The sequence below is a fragment of the Littorina saxatilis genome, linkage group LG12 (assembly GCF_037325665.1).
Source record: "Littorina saxatilis isolate snail1 linkage group LG12, US_GU_Lsax_2.0, whole genome shotgun sequence".
Classification (NCBI taxonomy): Eukaryota; Metazoa; Mollusca; class Gastropoda; order Littorinimorpha; family Littorinidae; genus Littorina; species Littorina saxatilis.
Window position 1 is genome coordinate 58,575,257 of NC_090256.1, and position 27,381 is coordinate 58,602,637.

General features: G+C 42.7%; 1 protein-coding gene across 1 annotated transcript in view; it reads left to right on the forward strand.

The window, feature by feature from the left end:
• The first annotated feature begins 16,997 nt into the window (after nucleotides 1-16,997).
• Nucleotides 16,998-27,381, forward strand: part of LOC138982380 (uncharacterized) — a 12,684-nt gene continuing 2,300 nt past the window's right edge. Inside the window, exons 1-3 of the mRNA XM_070355644.1 lie at nucleotides 16,998-19,949; nucleotides 24,096-24,311; nucleotides 25,797-27,381. The exon at nucleotides 25,797-27,381 is cut by the window's right edge and continues 2,300 nt beyond it. Of these exons, the coding sequence (XP_070211745.1) occupies nucleotides 19,221-19,949; nucleotides 24,096-24,311; nucleotides 25,797-26,057 (1,206 nt within the window). The 5' untranslated portion in view covers nucleotides 16,998-19,220 and the 3' untranslated portion in view covers nucleotides 26,058-27,381. The remainder of the gene's footprint in view (nucleotides 19,950-24,095; nucleotides 24,312-25,796) is intronic.

Here is a 27,381-nt window from a genome sequence, read left to right on the forward strand (position 1 = left end):
GCAGTATGTAAGAAATGTTAAGTCCTTTGTACTGGAAACTTGCATTCTCCCAGTAAGGTAATATATTGTACTACGTTGCAAGCCCCTGGAGCAAATTTTTGATTAGTGCTTTTGTGAACAAGAAACAATTGACAAGTGGCTCTATCCCATCTCCCCCCTTTCCCCGTCGCGATATAACCTTCGTGGTTGAAAACGACGTTAAACACCAAATAAAGAAAGAAAGTTTTGATTGAAACTGTGCCTTACAAGTCATGCTGTGAAGAATGAATGTTGTGTTATGAGATATATATATCAATGCGCTCTCTCTCTCTCTCTCTCTCTCTCTGTTCATGTGTATCTGTCTGTCTGTGTCTGATGCAGACAAAGCCATTGTGCTGTTTTGTGATACTTTGTAAATTTTGTCTAACATATATATATATATATATTTGTGTTGATGTGTACATATTCTAAGATATTTTAACCGCAACTGATAATGCTTCTTTAACTTACTATCTGTATTTATGAAAAAAGAAATAACCACAACTGATACTGGTTTGTTCGATTCTGGAACTAAATTGAATTATGTTTCTGTTTTCTATATCTCTCTCTCTCTTTTTTATAAGGTGTGGCTTAGGGGGGTAGGGAGAGAATTTTTTATATTTTTGTTTAAATTGACCATAGTTCTAAACATTTTGTGCTCTGATACACTAAATAAAAACGTCAGCAGAGGTGATTTGCTTCTTTAAAAGAAAATAGGATGTTCGTTTTAAAAAGGTGCTTTTACTTTGCAAGTGTTTCGCTGGGAACTCGCAGCCATTGTACAAAAGGAGAAAAATTAATGGAGGTGACATCGACTCATCTGCTCCGGAATATCTGCAAAAATAGAATTGTTATAACAATTTTATATGCTTGTGTGTTTAACTGTTTTATTTTCAACGTAATAACGTCAAACATTAGTTTCTGTAGTGTGTTCCTCAAGCTTACAAATAACTTGCTTATTGCTCCAACCTACTACTCTATGCTCAGCAGGCAGATTTCGTAACTGATGTGATAGTGTTTTTTAACAACATATTTCTTTGTGAAAATACACATTGGCTTCGTATCGCTGTTTCCTGTACACATAAGGCACACTTCATAGACCTATGTGATACTTTTCTAGCAAACTGTCCCAAGGTAGAAGAACAAATCTACTGCGTTTCATCATACTCATCTCTTTCACATGCATCATGAGCTGGTGTGATAATTGTGTGACACTGATTCTGTCCTTATTGTGTAACAACACTAATAATGTATGGAGTGTATAACACTAATTACATGTATGTCCTGATTGTGTAACATTAATTATGTCCCGTTGTAAAGCTAAAACTACACAGCTGTGTTTTTTGTACTTATCAGGCAGCAGACTGCTTGTGCAGCTAAATGTACTTGCGTTTATTGGTCGTTTGCATTTTGAGTTGATTATTGTTGATAATTGTTTTAGTCATTGTGGACACTTCATGTTGACTAAATGAGCATGTGTGTGTGTTTGTATGTGTATGTTTTTCTCAAAGATTGACACAATTTTGGTTTGTAGGGCAAGAATTGTACCTGACAACTTTTTTTGTTTTGTTATGTTTTGTTTTCAATACATTCAGCACACATTTATCAATGCGTCTTTTATGTTAGACAGTGGGGTAACATATTAACATTGCTATTGTCAGCAAATTTGTTTTAAAGTGTTCTGAAAGTTCTCTCTATAACATGATTAATGCAATGTAGCTAAAATGTTACTGAAAAGTCTCTGGTCTCAGATTTGAGGATCTCTGGATATTGAACTGTCTTTCTAACATGTATCCTCAGCTGTCTCCATTCCTGAGATGAGGAGTTTTACAGCACTATTTTACCCAATATTGCTGCAAACTTTCACAAATATCTGTTATGGGGCTCCCCCCCCCCCCCCCCCCCCCCCCCCCTTTCCCCGTCGCGATATAACCTTCGTGGTTGAAAACGACGTTAAACACCAAATAAAGAAAGAAAGGAAAAGTGAGAATTTGCTAGTTTAGATCAAGTTTCCACAAATCCATATGCTTAATCAACATTATTCATCTATGGTTAAACAAATTTGTTTGGGCCTATTCACTGTGAAAGCATTGTTTATTCAATCAATTTGGGTTTAAAATGAAACAGATTCTGTGATTGGTGAGATTACGGGTGTTCAATTCTGATGAATACCAGAAATCTACTCATTGAATACTTGGTGAGGAGGCGCATTGATACACGCTCAACTAGTCTCTGTTAGCCGTGAGAGTCATTTGCAATTGGTAAAGACAATTGTAATTCAATCAAGTTGGTGTTTTAATGAAACAGATCCTGTGATTAAAAATTACCAGTCATTAATTGTCGATAACCACTTGTTAAAAAAAAGCCATTAACCACCTGCTGGTGAGGCGCAATGATACAACCTCAACTAGTCTCGGTTAGCTTTGAAGGTCATTTTACAAGTAGGAAATTATAAGGTCAACGAAATACCGAGACCATAAGGTATGCGAAGTGATGACGTAAGTTGATGCATGAATTCTTCCGGACTACGTCGGTCAATTCCAAAGATCGCTTTTGTGATGAAAAGAATTTGTTTTAGAGTTTGCTGTCCAGAAACCCATCAAAAAAGAAGGGAAAATGTATGCGAAAGAAAACAAAACAGGAGCAGAGTGATACGATAGGAATACAGAGACATATTTCTTGGGACTTGACCCTTGCAGGTACTAGGTAGGTGGACTGAAAGTAGTGTGTGAACAGAACAGAACCAATTCTGTCTGTTTACCATCGCATGAAAGCAGGAAAGAGATCGTCGTCAGATTGAATTACAATAACATTAACATGCTTCCATTTGAAACTTCGAGGTCGTCATCGTGGATTGACGCCCTCCCAAAGTCTAATTGAAGCCCTCCGTCGCTTCGCTCCGTCGGGCTTCAATTAGCTTTGGTCGCGCGTCAATCCACGATGACGACCTCGAAGTTTCAAATGGAAGCATGTTAATGTGTAATTAGTATGCAAAACATCAAGATGATAATTCGTAACTTGATATTGGAATTATTCTGGCCAATGTGAGTCAATTCCAAACAATGCTTTTTCACGGAAGAAAAAGAAAATGTTTGCTTTCCATCAATAACAAAAAGAAAAAAAATGTGTGTGAAAAAATTCAGCAGGAGCAGAGTGATATGATGGTTATTATAGAAACGCATTTCTTGGGACTTGACCCTTGCAGTGAACTGAAAGGAGTATTTGAACAGAATGGTATCATTACAGCCTTACTGCAGTCGCATAAAAGCAGGAACAAGTTTAGTGATGATGGTGGTTGACACCCTTCAAAGCCTAATTGAAGCCCGGTCCCACGTCAGTCCACGATCTTACATCACCTCCATAGGCCATGTTCCAAATAGAAGATGAAGCAAATATGTTTAAACTTGATAGTGCTTATGTGCTTTGTTTGTTTGTTGTTACAAGTCTCATATGTTTGATTATTTTCTGATATCAGTATGATATGTAGGAAGTTGCAAGCTTTTTTGGTGCTGGGTGTTGGTTGTTTGTTTTTATGTTTATTTTTGTTTTTGTTTTTTTAACTTACATGTATTTTGAAATTATGTATGAATGACCTGAATGAGAGATGCACATTGTTAATGCTGTGTTTACTATGGTTTTATAGGCTTCACATTCAATGCAATTTGCATGCGTTCAGTGCTAGCATGTTCAACCACACTTCATGACAATGCTTTTATTTGATGTAATGCTTTGTGAATATTATTTTGAGTATGCATAATAGACTTTATACACTATTATGGTGCATAATTTGTTCTCTGTGAAACAGAAGGCAGATCTCTAGCTGTGTGGTATTCGGCTTCTGTAGAAATGTAGGTGTGCTTTTGTTATTATAACCTTTCCTTCATTTCTTTCAAGAGATAACATGCATGCACATATACATATACATGTACACTCTTTTTTCCTCTCCCGCAACCTCTCTGTCTATCTCTGTCTGCATGTCTGTTTGTCTCTCTCTCTCTCTCTCTCTCTCTCTCTCTCTCTCTCTCTCTCTCTCTCTCTCTCTCTCTCTGTCTCTCTCTGTCTATCTCTGTCTGTCTCTCTCTCTGTCTATCTCTGTCTCTCTCTCTCTCTCTCTCTCTCTCTCTCTGTCTATCTCTGTCTGTCTGTCTCTCTCTCTCTCTCTCTCTCTCTCTCTCTCTCTCTCTCTCTCTCTCTCTCTCTCTCTCTCTCTCTCTCTCTCTCTCTCTCTCTCTCTCTCTCTCTCTCTCTCACTCACAGCTGGCAAGTTATTGAGAATAATAGCAAAGAATAATTTATGCAGCTGATGTAATCAATCGAAGCAGACTTTTTCTCAATTTCTTTGAAATGTTAAAAGCTGTAGAACATTGCATAACAATTACGATTACATGTAGATGTAACAATGATATTTGCTGGGTTCTATAGGTTACTGATGCCATCTAATATTAGGTTAAGTAAGTCCATTCTGTCTGATATAGGCAAGATTTGTATTTTATGTTTTACAGGTAGACAGAGTTTACAACTACCTGTAATAAATGCCTTGGCTATCGAACAAAGTGAAGCTTTCACTTGTAACTTACTGTCTTCTACGCAAGCCTGCGACAGCTCTGCTAAAAGTTGTGTTACTATAGCCTGCAGCAAGAATCTGATCTGTTTATTTTTTTGATAGACTACTACATTAATCTACACTGCCATTATAGGTGTTTGTATGCTTCCTTGCATTTATGAAGTTTACTTTTGTTGTGTGTTCAAGAGTTTGCTTTTTTCCTGTGTGCTTTTTTAAGGTCATCTAAAAATCGTTACATAGGTTTCTTTTAAGAAGATATATTTCTATGTCAGATGTGTATCCAAAGACAGGAATTAATTGGTGCAAAACTATTTATTTTATTTTATTGGTGTTAGATTCAAAGGCACGGGAAGTAAACTGGTCGAATATATATATATATATATATATATATACTTACATTTGGGGGGTTTACACACAAAAGCATTTTTATTTTCATGACCACTTACTGTTCTGTTTTCAGCCATGATTTACAGCTGTGTATATCTCCATGTATCAAACTCATGTGCTAAAGCAAAATGTATACAGTGTGTGGATTTCTGCTCCGCCCACTAGATTGTATTTTACTGTATATATATATATATTTCACTGCAATATAGAATTGTCAGTAGCCCCAAACCCCTAAAAACTTTCAATTAAGAGCTAATAGTTCGACGAAGTGAATATTATAACCACGCACAGTTATCAATATGCTTGCTCTTTTTTAAAGTGTGTTTGTCAGTGTAAATGTACATGGCATAGTGTACTGGAGTAAAGCGATTTATCTTTGAAATGGTTTTGTGTTCAGATCCTGCGTGCGTGTGTGTGTTTGCTTCTCTGTTGAGAGAGAGATCATGCATGCAAGCGTGTATTGTTCCTTTCCTTGGCCACACTAGTCGCACAAGAAGTCCCCACCCCCCCCCCCCCCCCCCCCACGCGGGTTAGGGGGAAAAATTTACCCGATGCTCCCCAGCATGTCGTAGGAGGCGACTAACGGATTCTGTTTCTCTTTTTACCCTTGTTAAGTGTTACTTGTATAGAATATACTATAGTCAATTTTTGTAAAGATTTTAGTCAGGCAGTATGTAAGAAATGTTAAGTCCTTTGTACTGGAAACTTGCATTCTCCCAGTAAGGTAATACATTGTACTACGTTGCAAGCCCCTGGAGCAAATTTTTGATTGGTGCTTTTGTGAACAAGAAACAATTGATAAGTGGCTCTATCCCATCTCCCCCCTTTCCCCGTCGCGATATAACCTTCGTGGTTGAAAACGACGTTAAACACCAAATAAAGAAAGAAAAGAAAGCACAAGAAGTTCGCTGTACATATCAAATTTTCTTGACAAGAGATCTTTCTGCCTCGAACGGCAGGATTTGTCCATACCTTTCACAGCCTGTAGCCACGCAGTCCTTATAGATTAGCACCTTATTTTATTGCCAGAAAGAATTACAATCAAAGCCCAGGGATTGATCAAGCATATCTAACATCCGCTAAAACTTTATGGGGTAAGCTTACATAGGCCCTGTGCAACCATGCATGAGCAGACATTGTCAGAGTCAAGAGTACACTGAACCCCATTTTCAACCCTTTTTAAGACCTCCACATTTCTAAGATGCTGGTCTTTCAGTCTTTACCTCCATTTTAAGTCTTAGATTGGAATTTAAGCCCTCTTTTTGGCTTTTCTGAGACTTTTTGAGTTTCTAAACGAGGGGTTCAGTTGTACATCACAGTGTTTGTCATGGCTGAGATTGGAATCTGGCTCAGGGTGCATAGGGTGGTGCATGTGCACCCCCCCCCCCCTTCCCCCCCAGCTAGAAAAAAATAAAACAAGTGGCATGAAGCGATATAAAAACATTTAGTCAATCTGTAGGCATCAAACTACAGGATCAGCTAATACCGTCATCGTGGAGAATTCATTCAGATAGTCTCGGCTTACCATCCCCAAAGACTGAGAGGGGTCACGCTCGTCTCCGCTAAGCATGCGATTATTATACTCAACCTATTTTCTTTAATTCTGAGCACGTTTTTAAAGTAAACATAACATACCTATATATTTTTTAATTCAGCAGAAGATGACAAATACAATTCAATGTTTCTTAAATCTGCTTCTGAAAATTAGTTTTTGATGACAACTTAAATGAGCAAACTAATAAACTAATTGTTAAGCTTCCGAGCTGAATTGCAATACTAAAGTTCGAACTGAGTCAAATTTCAATCAATTTGGTTGAAAAATGAGGGCGTGACAGTGCTGCCTCAACTATCACTAAAAGCAGGATATGACGTTATCAAAGATATGAATCGGGAAAAAATGAAAAAAAACGTCTGGGATATCATACCAAGGAACTCTCATGTCAAGTTATATGAGGATCAGTCCAGTAGTTTTATCTGAATCGCTCTACACACACACACGCACACGCACACGCATTTACATACACCACCACCCTCGTCTCGATTTTGTTCAATTCAATTCAATCCTCGTCTATGTTAAAACATTTAGTCACAACTTAAGCACCATTTTGCTTCTTCGGACACATATTTTTTTTTTTGGGGGGGGGGGGGGGGGGACATTCCCCCGGAACCCCCCTACAGCATTCTCGGGGGCGATGTGCGCTCCGAGTTACGCTTTTGGATTTTAAAGTGCAACACTCCCCTCCCCTTACAAAACAACTGATTCGAGCATGTGGCTATGTTCTGAATCTAGCTGCATGGAATCATGTAGGTACATGAAAAAAATACAAGAACAATAAAGAAATGCAAACTGCTTCAACATATACATAAACTCATTCCGATGAATTTTGTTTTCTTCATAACTCCAAAATAGAAAATCCCGGGTTATGACTATATTCATTTGTACATATTATTGCGGAAACAAAACAACAATTAACTGACTATATCATTTTAAAATATCAGCACCAATTTAGATCAGACAGTGCAGGAGAAATGAAGACCACTCAGAAGTTGATAGGGCAGGATCCAAGGGGGATGGGGGTCCTGAGTTCCGGAAGACCCCCCCCCCCCCCCCCTAGCCCTGGTCAGTAAGGATATTCCCTGCCTCACTACCTCCACCTCACATCCCCTGACCCCCCTCTACCCGTCCCCCAGGGTACTATCGATGACACAGATCGCATGAACGACTGCCCATGCCTCTAAGGGACAACGCAGAGATCAAGCAACAATTTATCGAGAATGAATACCCGCTTCGCCGGGTACCCGGCTTCGCCGAAAAGAAGTAGAGCCGAATGATAGCCGGCTTCGCCGGGAAGAAGTAGAGCCGAATACCCCCCGGCTTCGCCGGGATGAAAGCGTTGTGGACAGTGACCTTCTAAAAATAGTAACGGGAATATGGATTGACGCCACACGAAGGAAGGGAGATACACGCAAAACACTGGAGAAGATAAGGAAGAGTTACTGGGAATGGATCTGGGAAGATGAACAGAAAAACCAAAATCGGTTCAGCGCTGCGCGCTGGGAGCACGTGTTGAAAATTCTCATCGACCAGATTGTGTCCGGGGTCTACCTGAATATGCCCACCAAATTTGAAGCAGATCCATCGAGAACTTTGGCCGTGCATCGCGAACACACACACACACACACACACACACACACACGCACACACACACACACACACACACACACACACACACACACAAGTCGTATATATATATACTAGATGATTACCCGCTTCGCCGGGTACCGGCTTCGCCGGGAAGAAGTAGAGCCGAATACCAGGCTGCGCCTGGGACCCGGCCGCCGGCTTCGCCGGCGCACGAAGGAAAGGAGATAAACGCGCAAAACACTGGAGACCTTCTAAAAATAGTAACGTGCAGTGACCTTCTAAAAATAGTAACGTAGTAACGGGAATATGGATTGACGCCACACGGAGGAAGGGAGATAATCGCGGCTGAAAACACTGGAGAAGATAAGGAAGAGTTACTGGTAGTGGATCCAGACAAAAACAAAAACAAAAAACAAAAAATCGGTTCAGCGCGCACAGCGCTGCGCGCTGAGAGCACGTGTTGAAATATCTCATCGATGAGGTTGTGTCCGGGGTGTAGCTGAATACGGTGTCCAAATCTGAAAAAGATCCACCGAGAACTTTGGCCGTGCATCGCGAACAGACAGACAGACAGACAGACATGTAGACAGACACTAGTCGTATATATACATAGATAGATGCATCCACTGCATGGGATTGTGCAAGTGCTAATGTTTTGAAACCTTTAGCTAGTCTTCACAGAAGAGCAGTTAAGCTTATTATGTTAAAAAAATTCACTCTCCTTCAGAATCTGATTATAAAAATTTGCAAGTATTACCATTTCAAAAAAGGTTAATGTATAATAAAGGTGGTATAATGCATAAAGTGATGTCAGGTTATGCACCGGAGACATTACGTGATAATTTTATTTTGAACTATAACAGACTAAAATTCGTAACACCGACTTCACGACGTATTGACCTTTTCAAATCAAGCCTTCTTTATTCGGGTGCGGTCCTATGGAACTCACTGCCTATTTTTCTTAAACATAAAACAAACACATACAGCTTAAAAATGTTTTATATATCACACATAATGCAACTAAACATGTACTGAATGGTTAGGGGCGGGGACGTAGCTCAGTTGGTAGCGCGCTGGCTTTGTAGCCTGTTGGTCGCTATCAGCGTGGGTTCGATCCCCACGTTCAGCGAGAGATTTATTTCTCGGAGTCAACTTTGTGCAGACTCTCTTCGGTGTCCGAACACCCCCGAGTGCACACATGCGCACGAAAAAGATCCCACGTTCACAGCGAAAGTCTCAGGGCTTGGAAAACACGAAGACTGACACGCATGCATCATCTCTCGTCTCCGATTATCATGATCGTATTTCGATACTTTGACGAGACAAACCCAATGCTGGTGTGTCGAAGAAGACAGCCACAGCGGGCTTGTTCGAGTCAAAGTATCACACCATATCTTCAACGTATTACCAATACCTGTCCCAATAGAGACCAGTTGGTCTAAGAGGACGTTAAACCCTAATAGTCAGTCAGTCAGTCAGTCAGTCAGTCTCTCTCTCTCTCTCTCTCTCTCTCTCTCTCTCTCTCTCTCTCTCTCTCTCTCTCTCTCTCTCTCTCTCTCTCTCTCTCTCTCTCTCTCTCTCTCTCTCTCTCTTTCTCTTAATTTTTATGTTATCATTGTGTGTCTGTGCGTCCCAAGGACAGATTGTAAGAAAAGGCGTAGCCTTAAATCTTAATCCTTGTTAAATAAAGTTCAATTCAATTCTCTCTCTCTTTGTGTTTGTTTTGGTATCGGTCTCGCCAGTGGAAGGATTATTACATGTCCCTTGAGAGATCTGTGCATAGTGTTGGAGGCTACATGATGGCTAACATGAGAAAGACTATACGTTTGAGGGAGAAAAACAAAACAAAAAACATCGTCATCGTCGATGCGGTCACGGAAAGTGGAGTGCTGACCAAACTTCACTTGTTGTTTGAAACCACAATCTTCGACATGTTGAAAATCTACCCTACGGAGGACCGGACAATCACGATAAAGATGTTGACTCAGAATAGACATTGCAATCGAAGCTCATTGTCCGATGATATGTATCTATAGAGTTAATGAGTTAAGATATCCATCAACCCCGCAGGAGAGGCAACACAAATTACACGCCACTGTACCCTCTGAGTTCACTTTCGGCTGTCAGCGGCGTGAGAGAGGGTGATTTTGAAATCTGGTGATTCGGTAAGTCCTTAACTAATTCGTATTCCATAGAGATTCTGACTTTGTTGAAATAGAAAATACTAGAAACATCAATACACGTCGATTATTTATTGAAATTTTGTCTGGAGCTTCTGTTTTGCTGCTGTTTGTTGTTGTTGTTGTTGTTGTTGTTGTTGTTGTTGTTGTTGTTGTTGTTGTTGTTATTGTTGTTGGTGGTGGTGTTTGTTGTTGTTGTTGTTGTTGTTGCTGTTGTTGTTGTTGTTGTTGTTATTGTTGTTATTGTTGTTGGTGGTGGTGGTGGTGGTGTTTGTTGTTGTTGTTGTTGTTTGCCGTCACTATAGCTGGCGTGAATGTTCAAGGGAATTCAGTGATTTAGCCTCAAGTTTCACTCCGCCTCAGATGAGGTTTACAGAACGATGGAATCTTTCACGAAATAAGCAATTCTAACCTTATGGAACACACTTGCATTAGCATTTAACAGCATCAAATGACACAGTTCCTTTGAATGGCTATTTAGCATGCGTAAACCACACACCAGTTCTCGTGGTTTATTCAACCCCTGAGCGATCGTAGACCCGTGTGACCCACTTTCCCTTTTTCACATACGTGATAAATTAAGACGTCAGTTTGTGGTTTCAATGCGACTCGCTGTATCTGCAATAACACGTTAAGTGTGAACCTCTGAATCTTAACCGCAACAAACGACTGCGTGTGGCACGAACTGAGCGGTGGCGGTTGACCTTTCAAAGAAACTGGCGATATGCAGAAAATTCGTCTGCTTGGGCAAACACGACCTTGCATGACCGGCTTCCGGGCTCCCTTTCTTTTCAATTAAACTTTCAAAACTTGTCTTGATGAAAAAAGAATCATTTTATAATTTATCTTTGTCTTGTCTCACATGCTGTTATTTATTATTTAGATTTTAAAAGTTAGTTCTAGCGCCAAAACGAGGCTTCCGATTTGTTTTATAGTTTTTCTTTCTTTATTTGGTGTTTAACGTCGTTTTCAACCGCATCCTTTCCTACCTGCACAAAATAAATAGTTTGAAAATGTCTCACTCTCAACGGCAAGCAGTCAGGATGCTTCCGAGCGGTAAGCGTTCAAATAGAAGTATGTCTGTACTGTCTGTAAAACCTCGGGAGGCTTAGGGATCAGAAACAGATGGTTTACGGGAGACGAATGGTGGCTTTAAGCGTATTAGTCACCGTGGTGTTTTGATATGACCGGCGTCCTCCTTTTTATGGATTCTCGCCATAGTGTGGACATGTGGTTAGTTGAGCATTGAGAAAACAAGGTGTAGCCAAAGGGAAGAATGGATCATTACGATTGCTTAATCAGATAACAAGACGAATAGGACATACCGGCCTGCGGCGATGGGTTGAAAGACACAAGAAGTGCTGGAATGAAGTGCATCAAATTGAACAGAACTTAGAATTAAGATTAAAGGCTTGGCCTATAGCTTTTCTTAGAATCTGTTCTTGAAATAAATAAAAAAAGAAAAACAAACCCCTCGTGAAATGACAATCAAACAGAAATGCTAATCAAAAAAGGCAATAGTAAAATGGCAAAAGCAATACGCACTCCGAGTGTATACATGATCGATTAGTCTGTATACACTCCGGTGTGACGTTTTCATCTTTCGCCGTGTTGATATTTCGCTTCTCGGCCTCGTTGATCTAGTATAAACTCTACACTGAACAAAAAAATACCCTTCGATAGTACTGATGAGCGACCTTGTGTACCTTACATTCATGGGGCCAAAAAGGGCGGGGATGTAGCTCAGTCAGTAGCGCGCTGGATTTGTATCCAGTTGGCCGCTGTCAGCGTGAGTTCGTCCCCACGTTCGGCGAGAGATTTATTTCTCAGAGTCAACTTTGTGTGCAGACTCTCCTCGGTGTCCGAACACCCCCGTGTGTACACGCAAGCACAAGACCAAGTGCGCACGAAAAAGATCCTGTAATCCATGTCAGAGTTCGGTGGGTTATAGAAACACGAAAATACCCAGCATGCTTCCTCCGAAAACGGCGTATGGCTGCCTAAATGGCGGGGTAAAAAACGGTCATACACGTAAAATTCCACTCGTGCAAAAAACACGACTGTACGTGGGAGTTTCAGCCCACGAACGCAGAAGAAGAAGAAGAAGATGAGGCCAAATTTGTCCAACCAATTTGTTTTATTTAACTTAGAAATTTGATTCATCCTAAAATGTTTTCCTTCTTACTCAAGGGACGTAACCACTCAGTACACGTTTTCGAAGAATTCGATTTTGGGGGTGAAATCTATTAAATTTTACCACCAATTTTCTTCACATGCAAGAAACTGACATGCTTTTCGTCCATAAATAATTTCACTTCTTAATTTTTACCAGGAAACAACATTTCAGTCTTGAGTATATGTCGAGGGGGAAATATGTATACAGGCGAAAGATGAAATCGTGATACCGGCAATGAAAAACTCTGTTACAAATCTGTAGCCAATGAAATGTTCCCCAACAAGTCGTTAGGAAGTAGCCAGTAAAAAATCAGTCTGACGTATGGACTTCCGCTATCTCTTTTTCGGAGTGTCGATTCGAGGGTTGGCAAATAATGTACATTCACATAGTATACAACCGTTTCTACTGGTCGATACAGACTCTAAGAGTGTTCCAAACTCCGACAATAAACTGCCATGAAGCATCGATCAGTTTCGTGTGTGTGTTTGTTTTTGTCTGTGTTTGTTCCCAGCATACTTTGATACCATATGATGAAAGTGAAGCGTACCTTCGCAAAATGGCGTCGAATGACGCTCCGTGTGTTGATGCGGTTCAGTGTCGAAAATGTAATCAGTACGTCACAGCAAAGGCCGTGCAGCATCAAGCTAATTTGAATGGAAGCTCGCGCCATCTTGTTAGCGTAGGTGACCTATAAATGATACAAGATTCTGACCCCTGTATATATATACACTCCGAGTGCGTGTAGCCAGTGCGTAGTAAAATACAAACATTTCCACGCTCGCTTCTGGTGATGCTAATGATGATGATGATGATGATGATGATGATGATGATGATGATGATGATACAGTGACGATGAGAGAGAGAGAGAGAGAGAGAGAGAGAGGAGGAGGAGAAAGAGAGAGAGGGGGCGGGGAGAAAGAGCGAGAGAGAAGGTAACGAGAAAGAAAAGTTGGGACCCATATTTAACAACCCTGTGCTGTCATTCACCATTCTCTAGTTTGAAAACGTTTTCGTAAAGAGAAGCCGCGTACACACGGGTGGGGAACTGTTCCGCACCATATCCGTTGGGAGCGACGTGTTCCGGTTGTGGATAGTCTCTATTTTTACACCCCCGGTATAGGGGTGTGTATAGGATTCGGTGGATTTCACTTGCTCTGGACAGAGATCTGTAGCATGGATCGCGCGCGGTAGGTTGGTCACCCAGACCCTTCTCACAATATCTGGCGCATTACGTCACAGAATGGCTGGACTACCAATGTTATAGAAATGACTTCCGGGGGTCTAGAAAATGCTTGGTGGTGGTTGTGTTTTTTTACAGAAATTGTACAGAAAACCAAGGATGGTCAGCAAAGGCAAATCGTGTCACTTATGCAGACCAAACCAGACGATTCGCGCCACTGCCGCGTGGGGGCGTTGGAGATCCACGATTAGTGTGAAGGATCTCAGGTTGATATCTGACGTGTGTTCTGACGTCATAGAACAGCTCGGCTACCGCGTCCATTTCAAGAACGTGATGGAGTTGCTAGACTCTGACATCACAGTGGTCGGAGAGTCTGTGCTGAACGTGGCGTCAAGTGTAGTCCACGACGTTCACGCTCACTAGATGATCAACACTCAACCAAATGGAAGCTTACAATTAAAACAATAACTGGAATAGACTTGGTTAAATTGGAGAGTCACACGTCTATGAATAAGCCTAATTTGACTCGTTAACACAACAACCGTGACAGGATTCTGCCACTTGATGAAAACCTAATAATAATAATGATACGAGAATTTATAACGCGCACATATCTCACCACAACTCAAGGCGCACTCATACACAATCTTTCGCATTAACAACTCAAGCATACTCATATACACTTACGCATAAATTACATGAAGATGACAAGGCAACAAACAGAGACATGGCACTCAAAAGTAAGCATGAAAAAGAAAAGAAAATTTCAAACAATAATTATGTACATGGCTATTTACAACTGATCTGATTTAGGCTTGCGAGGGAGATGGGTGAGGGGGGTGGGGGTGTAGCGGGGCACTGTAGTCTGAGGATTATTTAGGGAAAAGAAAAGTCTTGAGGCCAGATTTAAATGCTTCTGAAGACTGTTGTTGACGGAGGGGGAGAGGTAGTGAGTTCCAGTTGGTGGGGGCTTGAAAGGAAAAGGGGCGTTGGCCTGCAGTTTTGAGCTTTGTGTGAGGTATGTTGAGTTTGAGGTTGTTTGTGGAGCGGAGTGGTTGGAAAGGTTGATAGAGTGAGAGGGAATCAGAGAGATAGGAAGGAGCAAGCTTGTTGAGGCATTTGTACGCGAGAGTGTTGAGCTTGTATTTGATCCTATGTGAGATGGGTAACCAGCGGAGTTGTTGCAACAGATGGGTGATGTGGTCTTTCTTTTTGTTTTTAAGGACAAGACGGGCAGAGCTGCTTTGAATGCGTTGAAGACGATAGATAGAAGAAGCGGGAAGTCCAGCAAGAAGGGAGTTACAATCGTCAAGACGAGAGAGAATGATAGAAGTGACACGTTTGGCTGTATCGTCTGTGAGGTGAGGTACTTGCGTGTAGTGGCAATGCGGCGGAGCTGAAAGTAGCAGGTGCGATAGACAGAAGAGATGTGTTGTTTCACGGAGAGGGTGTTGTTTGACAGTAGAAGACAGAGGGACAGACGAGTCGGAGAGTTCAAGAGAGTCAGAGGTGGCTTTTGAGAGTTTGGATGTGGTCCCTATCAGAATGGCTTCGGTTTTGTTGCTGTTGAGTTGAAGTTTGTTCTCAGTCATCCAATTCTGTACGTCGGTGATGGTATTAGAGAGAGTGGATAGGACTGTGTCAGACTGATCAGGAGTAGAGCTGTTTTGAATTTGTCAGTCGTCAGCAAAAGAGTGATGGAGAACGTTGTGTCGGTCAAAGACGTGGTCAAGAGGTTGAGTGTAGAGAGTGAACAGTACAGGACCAAGCACGGACCCCTGGGGGACTCCGCACTCAAGCCTGATGGGGTCGGAGTTCAGTTTGTCAATGGAAACAGTCTGATAGCGGTCAGTGAGATAAGACGAGAACCAAGAAAGAGCTGTGCTGAGGATGCCAAAGGTATGCTGAAGACGTTGAAGAAGGATGTTGTGATCAACCGCATCGAAGGCTGCTGAGAGATCAAGAAGGGCAAGGGCAGAAATTTCACCTTGGTCAGTGGCAGAAAGAAGATCGTTAGTTATTTTGAGAAGAGCAGTTTCGGTGGAGTGGTTAGGACGATATGTTGACCGAAGAGGAGAGAGTAGGTTGTTGGAGAGAAGATGAGAGTTAAGCTGATTCCGAACTATTATTTCAAGGAGTTTGGAGATGAAGGATAGGTTTGAGACAAGGCGGAAGTTGCTGAGTGTGTTAGGGTCAAGCGACGGGTTCTTTAAAAGCTCGGAGGGTTGACTATAGCAGTCTTGAAGGAATCTGGGACTGTGCCTGACTGCAGAGTGTTGTTGATGATTTCAAGGACGGAAGGAAGAAGTTCAGGTAGACAGTCAGAGTAGAGTTGTGTAGGAAGAGGGTCAAGGTCACAGGTTTTTAAGGTGGTTTCTTTGATGACTTTTTCCAGTTCAGGGAGAGTCAGAGGCTTGAAATGTGTAACGAATACTGACGAAAACCTATCATGAATACTGATGAAAACCTACCATGATTACTGATGAAAACCTACCATGAATACTGATGAAAACCTACCATGAATACTGATGAAAACCTACCATGAATACTGATGAAAACCTTCCATGAATACTGATAAAAACCTACCATGAATACTGATGAAAACCTACCATGAATACTGATGAAAACCTACCATGAATATTGATGAAAACCTACCATGAATACTGATGAAAACCTACCATGAATACTTATGAAAACCTACCATGAATACTGATAAAAACCTACCATGAATACTGATGAAAACCTACCATGAATACTGATGAAAACCTACCATGAATACATGTTAAGACGAAACAAAGCCATGTTTAGGAGACATAATAATGTTGCTGAGAAATGTTCCTAAATTATTTACTTTCTCTTTACATAGGATGCGAGCTGGGCTGTTTTTTTCTGATTGCTGAGTTTTTTCAATCTAAAATTTTCCGTAACTACTCTTTTACAAAGGAGGTTGTACATTCACAGTAATGGCATTCGCTTAAAAAAAATATGAAAAATTCAGTCACACACCACATTTAACAAACTTTTACAAACCCAGGTCAATTTTTACAATGTTTTAAAAATTTAAAAAGGGGGAGTTCTTGATTTATGTACTCCATTTTGTAAATGACGTCATAGATATTTGCTTTTGAGAAATTTCGATGTAAGGATGAAAAGGAGAGAGAGAGAGAGAGAGAGAGAGAGAGAGAGAGAGAGAGAGAGAGAGAGAGAGAGAGAGGCGCTCGGCCGGTGTGAGACTGACTGAATATCGATTAAGTTTGAGACGCAACCATCGCCATGCATACAAGCGCGCCGCCAGCAGCCCGCCAGTGCCGTGCTACACACATCATCACATCTCTCTCAGTCCTGCCGCTTGTAGGCAAACCGGAGTGTGTACTCGCTGACGGTTTTAGCTCCCACTTCTACCACGGCGTCTCTCTCCCTATGAGACTTAAACCCGTGAGACGATGACACCCTTGGGGTCGCAAGAGATAGGCCCTAGGACACGAGAGCGAAGACACGCCGGAGCTGCACTACCGGCGTCCGGGTGGTTCCACAGACCCGCAAGCTGATAGCACCATAACCAGGATTTCGCTTTCTGGGGCAGCGTCCGGTATGGCAGCTTGCTGACCTTGCAATACGGCCTTATCTCAGCGCTTGTAGAACCGCAATGCAGCGCGCTGGATTGTCGTAAAGCAAAACCGATGTCAAACAGGCCTGTGGTGGTTAGTTGACAGTAAACACAGCGTTGGTGGTGGAAACAAGATGGTGTATTTTGTGTTAAAAGACAATTTTAGCCAGCGAGAATAAAACTGACTTTGGAATTTCTGCGCTTGCTGAATCACTACGAGGTGCGCAGTGCTGGTAAACAGAACCCGTTGTAAAAACGACCTGCACTGAATTCAGTTGACAGCAAAAACAACTGAGTAGGTATACTATGTGCTAAAGGACGAAATTAGCCGTTGATGACAAAATCAGCACGGTCACTAAGCCCGCTGTGGAAAAAAACCCACCTAGGCTAATATTCGTTGATACTGAACGCTGTACTTTGTGTTAAAGCGGGACAATTGTAGCCGGTGAGGTCAGAACCGGTGGACATGCTGACTTCGGAATCTGGCCTTATCTCTGGACTTGCTTGGAATGACTGCCCAGAACGCCGCTGAGTTATCGTAAAGCGAATCCTGCTGTGAAAAAACGCCTGTGATTAGTTGACACTGAAAACAGGACGGTTTGTGTTTTTGTGTAAAGGGACATTTTCTAGACGGTGAGAATAATTAGAAACGATTGCTGACAACGTGAATGTCCGTTTCCGATCAATGATTGCTGTGTCCCGGTGTTACGCGGCGTTTGGAGTGCAAACTCACCGCTGCTGTCGATCACTCAGGACAGTGTAAACATAGCGACGTCTCGGCAACAGCTTGGCTGAGAAATGTCACGATATCAGCTATTGGCTTTCCCATAGCATCGCTCAAAATATAATTGATTACGAGCAGTGTTCACTTTAACAGCTTTCCTCGTCGCTATCGTTAGCTCGCACCCAAACGCAGCCCGCTGAAACAGACTTCTGCAGGGGAATGTGAAATAATCAGCGTTTTTAGAGAGATACATGCATGCATGGTATTTGAATATTTTATAACAGAATAAGTAGAAAACGTCCTTCTATTGCTTCTTGCAATATTGTGTCTTCCTTTTCACTTAACTGACTCTGATTTACACTGCAGTTTCAGAGATTAAAGGTGCAATGATAAATGAAATGAAGAGAACATTGAATAAGTTACTCATCTGAGTCATCTTTTAAGAGCCAACAGTAAACGGACTCAGCATAATAAATATATATATATTAGAGACACCTCCACTCAAGACCTTTTTCAGCAAATTTCACATATAAACTAATCTCGACTGAGTGTTTGCAAGCCACATAAGAATGAACGAATTGACAGCCCCTGATAACTCATAAAATCATTATTTGCAACAAAAAGATCGATTTTTCATAAAGATCCAATGTTGAACTCGAGATACATCTTGAAGCTGTTGTCAATATTTACTGGAATTCTACACCCCGCGCATATTTAACTGTACAAGTCATATTAAAGCCTTTGTGACTCTCCGTGCTGTGGTATTTTATGTGCTGCTGCCGTTTTGTTGTTTCATCTGTGATAGTAACGAACCTGCCTTCTGTTGCCAGATTATACTGCACCGTACGCCAGGTTAATTGACAAGTCTTTCGGTATATGGAAACATACGACTGCTTCAGTTTCGGATGTTGTGCACTGTGGCCACACGTACGCGTGTCTCACTGTTATGAACAATACATTGCAACCGAATATTCTGGGCATCGGAAATAGTGTTAACGGCATGCGCGCAATCTGCACTTACTGATCAAGTTATAGTCAATATGACGAAGTTTTGAGACTGTGTCCTTACTCGTTTTGTATTAAAAGGTGGTTCCGTTACAACAAACCAGGAACGATTAGATCATTCGTAAAGTTAAGACAGCATAGAGTTATTGTTCTTCCGGAAACATCCTGGAATAATTCTATATGTACTTCAGTGTGGATCCTGCTTGAAATTCTTCCTGACATCCAGAAAGCACCATGCACTCGCGTCGGGAAGACAGTCGCCTTAGAGTTCCCTCCCCGGCCCCAACTCGGCGTAACCTCCGACCACGTGACGCATACAGTGACGATCATTATTTTGACGCTCGCTCGCGGACACGTGATCCCTCCCCTGGGGGGTTTGGTCGTCTGTCCAGCTCGGCCCCGCCAGGCGGGGAGATGTCCTCCTTCTATTGGAAACGGTACCCTGACCACAGGTACTCGGACAATTACAGTCAAGTCACGTCCGTCTCGAGCCACGCCTCGTCCAGAACAAGGGAGACGTCACCAAGGACTAATAGAATGACGTCATCTACGCACTCATACGTCAATGGAGATGCTGCGCTACATCCTAGCCGAAGTCGACCGAAATCTTTCCCCGAACAGCGAGGGACGTATTTGTCCGAAAACTCCTCTCACCAAGGTTACGTATATTATCGCCAGAGAAGCCGAGACCCATCGCCAAGCTACGGTGGGGGCAGAGTTCAAGGCCACGACGATGAGGCGTCACCAAACAGCGACGAGGCGTTATCGTCCGTTACCTTGACGACGGAGAGGGTGGCTTCACACGGGGATGGGACGGAGGTACTGGAAGGAAGTTTTACCTGTGATGATGGCTACACCTGGCATTCGGCTCTCACCTGCTACCTGTGCGGTCAGCTTTTCCGTCGCCCCCGTATACTGCCCTGTGGTCACACCTTCTGCAGTGAATGCCTGGCTCAGCTCAAGGTGAGTTTCCTTCCACCACAGATAACGTAGCTACAATAATATATATAAGTGTGTGTGTGTGTGTGTGTGTGTGTGTGTGTGTGTGTGTGTGTGTGTGTGTGTGTGTGCACACACACATACACACACACACGCACGCACGCACACACACACACACACACACACACAGTGACACACTTTCCCCCTTCAGTGTCCTCTCTCCGTCCAAATCAGAGTCTCGTTCAGCGACAGTGGCGGTGATTGTCAGCACGTGAAATCGATGAACGAGTCGAGTGTGAAGGGCGACTGACAGCTTTACTCATGTTTTATTCACCAGCAGTTTGTGCGATTCGGTATTCATTACACCTGTACGGGTTCTGTTATCTCTCCAAGCGTATGTGTCAGTGTGTGTGTGTGTGTGTGTTTGTGTGTGTGTGTGTGTGTGTGTGTGTGTGTGTGTGTGTGTGTGTGTGTGTGTGTGTGTTTCTGTCTGTCTGTCTGTCTGTGTCTGTCTGTCTGTCTGTCTGTCTTTCAATGTGTGCTATCGGCCATGCTTTTTTGGCTGTTCTCTGCACAGAAGATGTACGTGTCATCTGTCTCGCATTTTGTTTTAGGTAGTACTGTTTACCACAACGTGACAGTTCTTTTGTACAAGAAAAAAATCCCAGTTCAGAACTGTCCACTTTTTATCATACAGTCGAATCTGTCTATTATGACCAACCAAGACACCAACTAAACATGGTCCTTATAGACTGGTGGTCGTTAGAAGGAAAGGTGAATTATATCTAAGGAAAGACTGACTTCGTCGGGGTTTCTTTGCGATGGTGGTAATGGGCAGGTGGTCGTTATCAAGAGGTTGTTGCCATTGTGGGTTGGACTATAGGCCTAATACAAAAACTTACAAACGTTAAAACTGCAACGTTGCACAATATATCCACTGACAATCCTGATTGCTACATGACTCGTTCTTGCAATGGAATAATGGTGGTCACCTTCCCGATTTCTGTCCCCATTAATTTCGCTTGTACCGGTATATTGGACAGAAACGCGCGTGTTCGGTCGGCTGTAGCCTGTTTTCTGTGAACGCTTCGCTGCTGCCAAATCGATGAAGCATGGGTTCTGGGTTTCAGACACTCACTGTGCCTGTGCCTACCTACGCGCAGAAAATATCGATTTCTAAGCTAGTAGAGTCTCGCTTGATTAAAAAGAATTGCTGTTTTACTGGTAGCGGTAGTGCAGTGAGTACGAGTGTGATCTGCCTACAAGCTTAGGGTACAGTCTCGGGGGGGGGGGGGGGGGGGGAGAGAGAGAGAGAGAGAGAGAGAGAGAGAGAGAGCCTGTGTGTGTGTGTGTGTGTGTGTGTATATACGTTTGCGTGTGAGTGTGTGTGTGTGCGAGTGTGTGTGCCTGCCTACCTATGTAACCTTGTTGTGTTGTCTTTGTTTAATGTTCGTTTGAATTTTATTTGCAGTGTCTGTCTGTCTGCCTGGTACACTACATTGGGGTGTGCACGTTAAAGATCCCACGATTGACAAAAGGGTCTTTCCTGGCAAAATTGTATAGGCATAGATAAAAATGTCCACCAAAATACCCGTGTGACTTGGAATAATAGGCCGTGAAAAGTAGGATATGCTCCGAAATGGCTGCGATCTGCTGGCCGATGTGAATGCGTGATGTATTGTGTAAAAAATGTCCATCTCACACGGCACAAGGAACTTAGTCGATAAATATCGACAGGGGGCCGACAAATGGTTTAAATGGGAAATGTGTGTATATGGGTGTGGGTTTGAAACAAACAAACAAACCAACCCTTGTGAACCCCGGGCCGCAGGCCTTCGATGTAGTGATTGAAAAAAAAGGATGTTCTCAAATGGTTCAATTCTCATTTGGTCTGATTCTCAAATGGTACCGGTATACTCCCCCCCCCCCCTGGCCGCAGGCCTAGGAGTAAAATTTTATAGACACTGACCTTCTTCCCAGGGGTCATTGACCCAGTTTTAGCTATGAGAGGTGGTTCGCCCAGAGGCTGTAGAGTATACTGGGGCGGTCTCTTTGATGTCTTGAGAGGAAACTTGGCCAGGGTAGTACATGCACCAGAACTGGTGGACACCAAGGACAAACATGAAATCGAAGCAGTTTGCTTTCAGAGAGAACGGTCGTCAGCAACTCAAACTTCTCTGTTTTCTTTTTTTTTAAATCTGACTGTCTTTGTGGCCCCCTTACTCCGCCCCCCTCCCTCTGTAAGGACCCCCCTCCACAAGGACCGATTTTTGTCAACATTTTAAAGGTCGCTAGAGAGGGGTTCCACTGTATGACCTAACCGCTGCTGGCAGACGGCCTCAATCTTCACGCGCAAAGACGAGATTAATAGGTGCTCGGTTTTGGTATTTTGAATTACATTACATTAAACCTTTGTTGGGTTTCATGGTCATGGCAACAGCCATAATAATATTACATGATGTATAATATCATATTTCAGCATATGTGAATTACATGTCATCATACTAAACTGTCATACATTTTTATTCCTACATTATTCTGATTGATCACAACCAAACCTACTATCATTGGACACATCCAAATGCAAGCGCCTGTTCTTGACAATTTCTCTCTGATCTAAATATAAAATCAGTGCAATTTCCTGGGTCGGGCTTTGCCACAGACACTCACGGTTTGGCCTGTAGGTAAAATGTACAATGTATTTTCTGATTTGTGCACAAAAGCTTTTTTTCTTTTTTCTTTTTTTTAACATAACAATGTTTAATGTCACTGTATGTTTAAAAGACCATGGTCATATTTGTAAAAAAAATGTTAAATTAGAAAATAAATAACATTTTGGTTCATGATTTTTCCTACACCTGTGCTAAAAATAAGAAATAAAAATGTCGGGTATATAAGTCACTCAAATACAGCTAGGTATGAATGGCTCGGTTTGAGTTTGTTGCAGTTGACCCTGCACAATGCGACATATCATGTTTTTGTTGAACAATTTTGACGTCACCCCTCCCATAGGGTGACGTATTTCACAACTTCCTGTGTTACACAAACTCTGTGATGACCAATTTTGACGTCACCCCTCCCATAGGGTGACGGATTTCACAACTTTCTACAGATGAACAATTTTGACGTCACCCCTCCCATAGGGTGACGGATGTCACAACTTCCTGTGTACACAAACTGATGACGTATTTCACAACAAAATGGCGCTGCCCATGGTCAACCTCGAAACTATCCGTATAGAATGGGGGCGTCCTCGCCCCCATAATAAATAAATCCCTGCGCCTTGAATATGTGCGCGATATAAATTGCATAAAATTTTTTTTTTTAAATCCCTGCGCTTAGAACTGTACCCACGGAATACGCGCGATATAAGCCTCATATTGATTGATTGATTGAATGGTATGAAAAGTTATTGATTGTGCATTTCAAGAGTCTATCTGCCTATATGCCTCTCTGTTTCTGTGTTTTATGCTGATTTGATTGTTTATTAGACGGGTTGAGCTTACATTATTGGGCGTATTTGTGCAGTTGCTCTTATGGCACATCGGTGTGTCCATCGATCAGTGTGTTCCTCATTCTCCCATTGTGTGCCAATGTGCACAGCATCGATTTACGTCATTTCAGAGAGAAAAATGCATACTCCACCTTGGAACTATCTCTCTGTCTCTCTCTCTCTCTTAAATGCACATTGTGTTGCATTCCATACGGCAATGCATTTCTGTATTTTATATGATTCAATCTATATTTTGTACGTGCGTCCGTCTTTACGTGTTGTATAAAGGACAGGTTGGAAGAATAGGCTTTGCCTAAAACCTTTATCCTTTTGTAATAAAGTTCTGAGTCTGAGTCTGAGTCTGAGTCTGAGTCTCTCTCTCTCTCTCTCTCTCGGGAGGTTAAGGACGGGCGGAAAATACCTGGCGGAACCTCCGTTCTCACACACACACACACACACACACACACACACACGCACACGCACACACACACACACACACACACACACACACACACACACACACTGACGCAGGTGTCGATCGCATGAGCGGTGAAAAACTGGAGGTTTTTGCGTCAATTTTGAGAGGTACCACAACAAATGGCGCTGTATTTCATGATTGACGACTGGGACAACCTTTCATGGCATCTCTGCTTGAATGTCACTGTGTATCCTTTCAGGACGAGTCACTGCGGGAGGGACGGAGGATACCGGGGGGACCCTCAGCCTGCTCTACGGACTGCAGGCACCGGACAGACGTGGGTGCCCAGTTTGTGTGCCCGATGCCCGAGTGTCGCTACTCCATGCGACTGATGAACCTGAGTCGCTGGTCCACTCGCAACAAGGCTGTTACTGACGCCGTATCCACTCTACGTAGGATTTTTGAAAACAGACAGGTGAAACGAGCGTTGTATTTTATTTGTTTTGTGTTTTAGTGTGTGTATGTTTTTGTTGTTGTTGAATTTACTGATCATGATTGTTTGGTTGTGTTTTGTTTCTCTAGATTTTTACAAATACATGTTGGGGGGTGTTGTTGTTTGTTGGGGTTTTTTTTTTAGGGGGGGGGGGGTGGATGGTGGGTGTGTGCGGGTGTGTAGGGCTTAAGTTTGCCTGTATTTAGTAACGCAGAGATGCCTCGCTCTTATCTGAAATTGTGCACTGGTTCTAATGCAACATTAGTAATACTATAATTATGACGATCAATAGTTCTGTTGTTACATTAACATTGTACTGGGATATCAACGCCTACACAAATGTTCCTTTATTTTATTGGCATGCCTACGTTCCCGCTTACAGTACTTATTTGTGTGCCATCATATAGGACGTCGGCCCTCATTCATTCATAAATCTTGGTTTAAACAGTGTTTTATTCAACAATTTATGGATATAATATATCATAAGCATGTTTAGGATCAACGACAAGCTATAAGCTTTTAGTGGTGATTCTGAAAGGAGAATCAAGCAAAAGGATGACAATATCTTGCGGCGAGACTTAGATTCATAAATCTTACTTCTTTCAGAGTATACTCTAGAACTTATCATTATTCAGCATGTGTGTACTTTTGTTTTGAGATAACAGCCTCGAGTCAAAAGCGCTACATACCTTTGTGTCTGGGCATCCACCTGTTATGATCCACACTGGTAGGCTAGCTCTCATAATGCTGCGTCATCACCGGGACAGCAGTAGGTTCCGTTAATTCTGGCTATATGCAGCTATACTCCTCCCCCAATAGTACTCATTGTTAAGACCTTCCTTAATTGAGCCCGAAGTTGATTTCGCGAAGTCTTTTTACCGAAAATTCATTGCCAAAGCTTCGTGCAGCGAGCTTCCAGAAGTAGATTTCGCCCAATGAATATCAGGCCTAACAGGATGAGAGCACCCAGACTGATGTCATTAGATGCCTTCGTTTCTTCACAAGCACATATGCATCTTGTTCCATGCTCACAGCACTCACCCTTTGCTCCAGGACCCGAGGACCCAAACATCAGTGTGGATGTCTTTGTGCTTGGGAATGTACCGTATACCAAAAAGAACCCATAATCACTGAAAACTCGCGTTATTGGCGTGCTTTTGTTTCTTTTCGACAGCGCCCAGACAGCATCGGATGCATCCTTTTTTCCGGGACATGCACATACTCGTCTGTGTGCTCTACGTAATTTCAAGACGTCAGCACGTGATCATAAATACTCTTGATACTCATTGTTTCAATGTCCTTATTTCAGAAATCACACCAGGTGCTATTAGTCTGACCATGCACCAGCAGAGCATTTATTGTCTGTATGTCCTTGTTTCAGGACGCCAGCACTCCGAGATCACACAAGGTGCTGTTTCCTGGACATGCACCAGTACAGCATTTATTGACTGTGTATCCTTGTTTCAGGACGCCAGCACCCAGACGGACATAACCATGGAGTCATTGCTGGTCACCATCCCTCGCTCCCTGATCCAGGAGACGCCGCCCCCTGTCGGTGAGCGAGGCCTCATGCGGCGTAACTCTGGCTCGCTTGTGGATCGTATGGTGCATCGTGCTATCAGCATGGACAGTCTCAGTCGGAGCTACATCCCGCAGCAGCACGGCACGTGGAGGTCCTATGTTGCCATGTTGGGCATGCATATTCTGCAACAGGTTATACACACTTAACTGCAACGTTTGCGTTACTTTCCGACCCGACTAGACTGATGACGTAAGTGTGACGTCACCGGAGGCGAGTTTTGTCTGCTTAATCGGTTAGGCATGCTGACTGTCATGCTGATCGTGCCACAATATATACACACTTAATGTCAGACAACGATGACGTCATTACGCGTCACCTTCAGGTCATGTACTGCTTGGCATACTGATAAGTATGCACATCCTGCAAGAGGTTATAACACACACATTTAACATCAACGTTATTTTCAGATAACATCACTGATGTCAGGGCATGGTGACCTCATGTTGAGATCCTATACTGCTTTGTCGGCTAGGCACGGGACCGGTTGATAGACACACTGCATATTTCATTGTATGCTGACAGATATGAAGCACATTGCTAGTTTTTCCCTGTCATACAGTATTTCTGGCGTTGCCTGCTGAACATTCGCATCCTTCTGTATCACCACGAGATTCTATACCGCTTGGTCGTCTAAGCAACAAGTAATACTGGTACACACTTAACCTTAACGTCAGCGTTGCGTCCCGAACAACACTGCTGACATCAGTGGTGACGCCAGACTTAGATTCAGGACGTGCAACCGCGGCTCAAGACACTTAACGTTTCATTCCCTGCTAGCAAATACATATTATAGTACTCATCGTGTGGAAAGCTTGTGCTGCTAGTTTGTCACTTGCATGCAGTCTTGCTGACATATTCATCAGACGTTGTTTGCTGGGCATTCACATTCTGTGTCACCGCGAGGTTCTATGATACTGCTTGGTCGTCTAGGCTAGCCTACTAATTGGCATGCGCATCCTGCAATAAGTTATACACGCGTAACCGTGACGTCAGCTCTGCGGTCCAGTCATGACTGACGTAATCGTGAAATCACCTTACGGTTCTGTACTCCTTGGGAGGATTAGGCATGTTTGTAGGCATGAATGCCATACAACTGATTATACAGGCATAATAACCACCATGTCACTGTTGCTGTCCAGAAAACACCAAAGACGTCACTGGTGTGAGCTAGAGGTTCTATGCTATTTGGTCAGCGTGCAACCGGCTCTATACTATTACATCAACATTTTATTCATATCAGTGCTAGTACACATATTTTGACACATTGCCTGATAAGCCTGGGTGTGCTGTTAGCCTTGTCATTTGCATGCAACCTGGTGTTAAGATTCCAGACAAACACGTTTTAACCAACAACAAAAAAACACGTGCTGTTGACAACATGTACATGCACCTCGCAATTGGGGGGGGGGGGGGGGGCCCTCAGAAGGCACCTTCCCTCCTGTGTAGTTCATCTGGTAAAAAAACAACCAT